Source organism: Benincasa hispida, chromosome 9 (assembly GCF_027475165.1).
Source record: "Benincasa hispida cultivar pf3 chromosome 9, pf3_genome.v1.1, whole genome shotgun sequence".
In the NCBI taxonomy this organism is placed as follows: Eukaryota; Viridiplantae; Streptophyta; class Magnoliopsida; order Cucurbitales; family Cucurbitaceae; genus Benincasa; species Benincasa hispida.
The window spans coordinates 45,007,066-45,012,602 of NC_143486.1; the positions used below are offsets into that span (position 1 = coordinate 45,007,066).

Sequence of the window (5,537 nt, forward strand, 5' to 3'; positions counted from 1 at the left end):
AATAGTTAACTAACTTTGAAGGATGAGAATCTAATCCATAACTAACCATTAAATTTATTTTCATAAAGAAAAATCATTAAATCCAAGGTTATATTAAGCATATATTTAAAATTGAGGGGGCAAAATGAGAAGATAAAGATTCTCTTTGTTTGGCTCATTTTATATACTTTTATTTATTTATTATTTTGTTTTTATATTTATGTTATATATATAGTGGAGATAATAAAATTACATTTATTCGAAAATTCACTAACAAAGATTTGTAACCAATTGCTATGTATCGAATAGAAATTATCCCTAAAATTTATGACCAAAAAGTATTTTTTTATTGAAATAAAAATATCTTTTTCCTAGTTTTATTAAGTTAAAAATATATTTATTTTGAACATTTTTGGAAAAACAAAACCTTAAAACCTCCCATATTTATGAGGTCAGGATTTAGAATTATGAGATCATCTCCATTCTTCATCTCTCGAAAACCCTAGCCACTCTCTCTGCCTTACATCCCAACCTCCGGCCTGATCATCTCCGGCGACGACCCCGACGACACAACCTTCTGTATTGGCGAGCGATCCAGCCATCCCATTCCCAGTGTCTTCCGACTCGAACTGAACTACAAACGCCCACGACGAACGGCGGCGATAGTTTCTTCCACAAGCGGTGCGGCAAGACTCGACCCAAACCTCCGGCGACGCAGATTTCTGAACTGCGCGATTTCGGAGGCTACGCCTACTGTGACGCCCAGCTGCTTCGTACGACGACATCCTCCAGCGGATTCTCCTTCTGCCATAGCCGACCCGGCGGCGCAGATTTGTAAATCATCTATTTTGTATAGTTTAGGAGTGGTAGCGTTGTTTATGTGTTGATTGTTTTCTGTGCATGGCTGATTGTTTCGAATTTATATTTGGATAATTGTTATTCTTTGATAGATGATTTACATCTTAGAGTGGATGTAAATCTTAATAGCTAGTGCTTCTGATATATTGAATAATGACTGAGATGAGTTGACAATGATATGTGTGGGTAGCATCTTGAAGTTGTTTTGGCATCACTATTGAATGGGAAAGCATGCAGGGACGTTTGCCTTGTGAGTAGCCTGACATAGAAAACATGTTGTAGGCTTTACTGAAGATGGAAGAGTTGTGAATGATGGGTGAAAGAAGGGTTAGGTACCCATGTGTGAGGTTAGAGTTCATATCAGGGCTTTGAGTGCAAATGGTCAATGGCTGATATGTCACTTGTTGGATGTTAGAGCCTTAGTTATATATATATATATATATGGCCGAACGTCGATATACTAGCGTTGGAGACATTATACATCAAGGCCTCTAGTATAGATGGGGAAGGGTCTTTGAAGAATGTTTTCTCGGGGTTTTGCATACAGATAATCAAGGGCTATAAGGGGCAATATTCTTTCTGGAATTTGGATTGATTGTTTTTCTGATGCTGACTTTCACCATTGGTCTATGTTTAATTGTAGGAAAACTAAGACAAGGAGGATATTATTTGCTTGTAATCGGATAATTTTTCCGCTCTCTTGTTGTTGATTGCAATGATGCCCTTAAATAATGCTGTCCCTACACGGCCATACAAGGAGCGAGCTCAGCCGTAAGTGATGCTTTTTATGTTACTATGTTCCTTTTTTTTCCGAATTGTAATAATATCTGACCCTTTATGGATGATGGATTTATGCGATGGATCAGGCATTCTTGGAAAAACTTTGGGCTTCTTGAGAAACGCAAAGACTATATTGAGCGTGCTAAGGCTTATCATAAAAAGGAAGAGACTTTAGAGGTAATGTTTGAAAGGCTCATAATTCCTCTATTTTTTAATGTTAGCACAATTTCTGCTGGTTGTTGAACTCTGTCAACAAGTCCTTAATTTGGTTGTTTGTATTTTTTGTGCTGTTTGATTTTCAGAAACTTAAACAGAACGCAGCCTTCAGGAATCCAGATGAGTTTTACTTTAATATGATTAGGACGAGAATAGTTGGTGGAGTCCATAAACCAGGGTAATCATTTTAGATAATTCTTAATATTGACTTATTTTCAGTACTTTTGGTTTCTTCTAGTTTCTTATGTCTCTTGATCTTTTTATATTGTAGGAGACTAATAAATAAGTATACTGCAGAACAACTCATGATGCTGAAAACTCAAGATGCAGGGTACATACTTCACAAAATGCAGAGTGAGGAAAGGGTATGTTCTTTATTGAGCATTCATTTTTTTCCCCCATTGACCTAGAATTCTTTGAAGAACACGTTGATTTAGTTTATCTAATATATCAAATTCTCACTCTTTTGTATAGAAAATTGAAAGACTGGCAGCCACGTTACATTCTCTTGATAATCAGTCATCAAACGAGCATATTTACTTTGCTGAAGACAGGTTTGAGCACAATTTGACCTTCCCAAATGGAAACATGTCAAATAATTGTTCTGAATTGAAGGGATGAAATTGTTCAACAACCACCTATTATTACTTTTGTTTCAAACAAGATCCTCGGGAATGTATCAGCATAAGAATTTTTATTTTTATTTATTTATATAACTTTTTTAATGAGGTCCAATCAACATAAGATAAACATTAAGGGGATTTGATACTCTTGCCTTATGCTTTTTGTTTTTTTTTTAAATTTAATTTCTTACATATCCGTGACTGTGTATGCTCATCTTTACTAATCTCATTGGAAATAAGCTCAATCCTACTACATTTGGTTGTCAAGGAGACTCGTAATATATTAAATTCTAGTTAGATGGCCAACATAGATTAACCTATTCCCTCTAAGACTTTTATTATTCCCATAGCCCTTACCATATAACCTTTATCATTAGGCCAATCCATGATGGTTGACTTATCCTATTTTTAGTAAGATAGACTCAATCTTATCTACAGAAAGTTTGCGTGAATCACTCATTTGCCTTCTGCTCATTCTAATGCGGTGAAGTTATTTATTTCAAATCATCGTTGATTATTTGCAGAGAGGAGGCTGATGAAATTCAATTTCATTCCTCTAGAGGTAGATTGGTAGCATCGTCTGAAGCAGTGCCTGATAGCATTAAAAGGTAGCATTCTTACTGAGGATATGAACTATTGCATAATATTATGTTAAATCATTGTTGATTATTTGGTCTGATCTGTATTTAATTTCCTTCTTTTGGTCATTGAAGCTCTGTTTCTGCACACAGGAAAACTGCTGCTTCTTACAAGGAATTGGAGGCAAGGAGGAGTAGAGTCTGGGAACTAGAGAAACTTTATAGGGATATGACATTGCAACAAGAATTATGGGTACTTTTTCAACTTGTTTTAATTTTCTACTCCATGATTTACACGTGATAGGTTGTATATAATATTTAAACGATTGTTGAATCTGAAATGATACATGCTTACAACAGAAAATTGGTCGCAAACGTAAACTGCGGGAAGATGAACTCTCCAATCCAACTTCTAATCCAGTATACAAATGGCGGGCAGAACGAAAACGCTAAAAAAGGTCTAATGCTCTTGCTTTCTTTATACAATTTTAAGCATTTTTATTCAAGCAAACATCGGATTCCCCAAGTTTGTCAAGTTGTCATCCTTTTGATAATGGTGCAATTCTAGAGGGAGAGGTTCTTGTGGTTGCATAATATTATTGTTTTGTTATTTTAGGTTTGGTGGAGATTCTAACAGGACTTTTAGGTTAAGGGTACAATGTGTGGACTGGTGCATTGTTTGATTTTCTAAGGTTTCGTTGGATAACCATTTAGGTCATGTTCGATAATGCTTTCATTTTTAGTTTTTCTATTTTTGAGATTTATGTTTATTTTCTCATAATTTTTCTATTATGATTTTTACCGATCTTACGGAGATATTTAGCTTCTTAGTCAAATACTAAAAACAAAATCAATTTTTGAAAACTACTTTTTCTTAGTTTTAATAATAATAATTTCCCTGAGTAAAACGTGGATAATACCAAAAGCATAGAAACTTAAGGAAGGAAATAGTATTTATAAGTTAAAAAAAAACCAAATAATTATTCAATAGGGTCTTTAGTTTTTTGTTTTTGATTTTTGAAAATTATGCTTATAAACACATTACACATCTACCTAAATTATATAATTTTTAAAATTAATATTGAAGCATTTGGTTTAACTTTCCAAAGGTTTAATTTTGAAAAAAAGTCATTTTCCAAAAAAATTTAAAAAATTTGGTAACCACTCAAAATAGCTTTTGAAAGACTTTTAAAAACACTAATTTTATTATTTTTTTGTTTTAATTATCCACTTTCTACCCAATCTTTTCAAAAACTGGAAAGAAAAAAGAGAAGTTCTTATGCACTTTTGTTTTTGTTAGTAGAGTTTGACTAACTAAGAATTCAAGTGTTTCTTAAAAATAAAAATAAACTTCAAAACCAAAATTGTTATCAAACGGAGCCTAATTTTGTTTGAATCCTATCACAATCTGACTGACTGTTTTATTTGGGGGTGGGCATCAAGAGCTGAATGACTTGAAAAACTCAAGTATTGTCAACAATAGAATGTTATTTCTGTTTTAATTTCATATTTTAGGATAGACAACTCCAAATTACCCAAACTTTCTAGGGTTCTTGTGTTTGATTCCATGATTTGCACATTTGTTTACAGGGAAATTGGACAAAGTTCTGACGACCTAAATTTTGCAGAAATAGGCTGACAACACTGACAACATAAATTTTGGTTCCTTTTATTAATTTGCATTTTTTTATCGGTTTTTTTTTTGGGCAGAAGTAGGATTTGCACATTTGTTTCTTCTGGGTTGAAAAATGTAATGAACTCAATGCTACAGTTTTCAGTTTGGAATATATAGTTTGATTGATCATAGCTTAGCTAACTAATGCCATATTCCATCATTTAATTTCCTAGGTCATTTTGATGAAGTGTTTTTTTTTCCCTATTTTCTTAAAATTAAGTTTGTTTATTCGAATAGCAAATGGTCTTTTACACCTTGTTACAATAATATTCTCGAACTTTCAATAGTTTCATTAATATTTCTTTAATTTTTTAATTTTAAAAAAGTAGTTAGAAATATGTTCGGTCGTTATACTTTCATAGAAGTAACAATGTAGCCTTAAAATTTTATGTAAGTAATTAGTTCAGATTACTTTGAACTTGTAACAATGAATTCCCATTGCAAAAAATTAATCAAATTTAATAGTTAATTTTAAAAGCGTTGCGAATTGGTTGTCGATTCAACAAAGAAAACGAAAACTGACCAGCTATTGGCTATTTAATTCTTCTGCCTTTGGGTTTGGGTGTTTGTCTTAGTCTTTATTTGGATGAGGAAATGTTGAGTTAATCATGTGGAAGAATTATATGAAGGGCCTATAGAGAGCATCAGCTTCAACATTTCACCATATCCCCAAATGCTAATAAGTTTAGATTTAAATAACTCAATATGATGTCTTACGAGTTTAAGTTTAGGTTTCGCTTCTCTCAGTCAAGGGATATAGAGACGACAATTCTGGATCTCAATCATGTAATTTGCACTGCATGCAGTTTTCACTTAAAATTGTTTTAA

General features: G+C 33.0%; 1 protein-coding gene across 3 annotated transcripts; it reads left to right on the plus strand.

Moving 5' to 3' along the window:
* Positions 1-240: 240 nt before the first annotated feature.
* Positions 241-4,854, plus strand: LOC120087321 (putative U3 small nucleolar RNA-associated protein 11). Of its 3 annotated transcripts, none has more exons than XM_039044301.2 (10): positions 241-813; positions 1,481-1,608; positions 1,704-1,794; positions 1,920-2,011; positions 2,105-2,198; positions 2,308-2,387; positions 2,981-3,064; positions 3,188-3,287; positions 3,395-3,492; positions 4,625-4,854. In XM_039044301.2, the coding sequence occupies exons 2-9, from the start codon at positions 1,553-1,555 to the stop codon at positions 3,485-3,487; spliced, it is 690 nt and encodes a 229-aa protein (XP_038900229.2). In that variant the 5' UTR covers positions 241-813; positions 1,481-1,552; the 3' UTR covers positions 3,488-3,492; positions 4,625-4,854. The 3 variants fall into 3 exon arrangements, with proteins under 3 accessions (XP_038900229.2, XP_038900228.2, XP_090173084.1); XM_039044300.2 differs by having other exon boundaries at positions 434-813; positions 3,170-3,287; XM_090316958.1 differs by having other exon boundaries at positions 441-1,608; positions 3,170-3,287.
* The last annotated feature ends 683 nt before the right edge of the window (positions 4,855-5,537 follow it).

Excerpts from the sequence above, each read along its gene's own strand:
- LOC120087321 (XM_039044300.2), top strand. The coding sequence starts at position 1,553 with ATGATGCCCTTAAATAATGCTGTCCCTACACGGCCATACAAGGAGCGA. Across the intron at positions 1,609-1,703 it reads TACAAGGAGCGAGCTCAGCC|GCATTCTTGGAAAAACTTTG; the intron begins GTAAGTGATGCT and ends GCGATGGATCAG. Across the intron at positions 2,388-2,980 it reads ATTTACTTTGCTGAAGACAG|AGAGGAGGCTGATGAAATTC; the intron begins GTTTGAGCACAA and ends GATTATTTGCAG.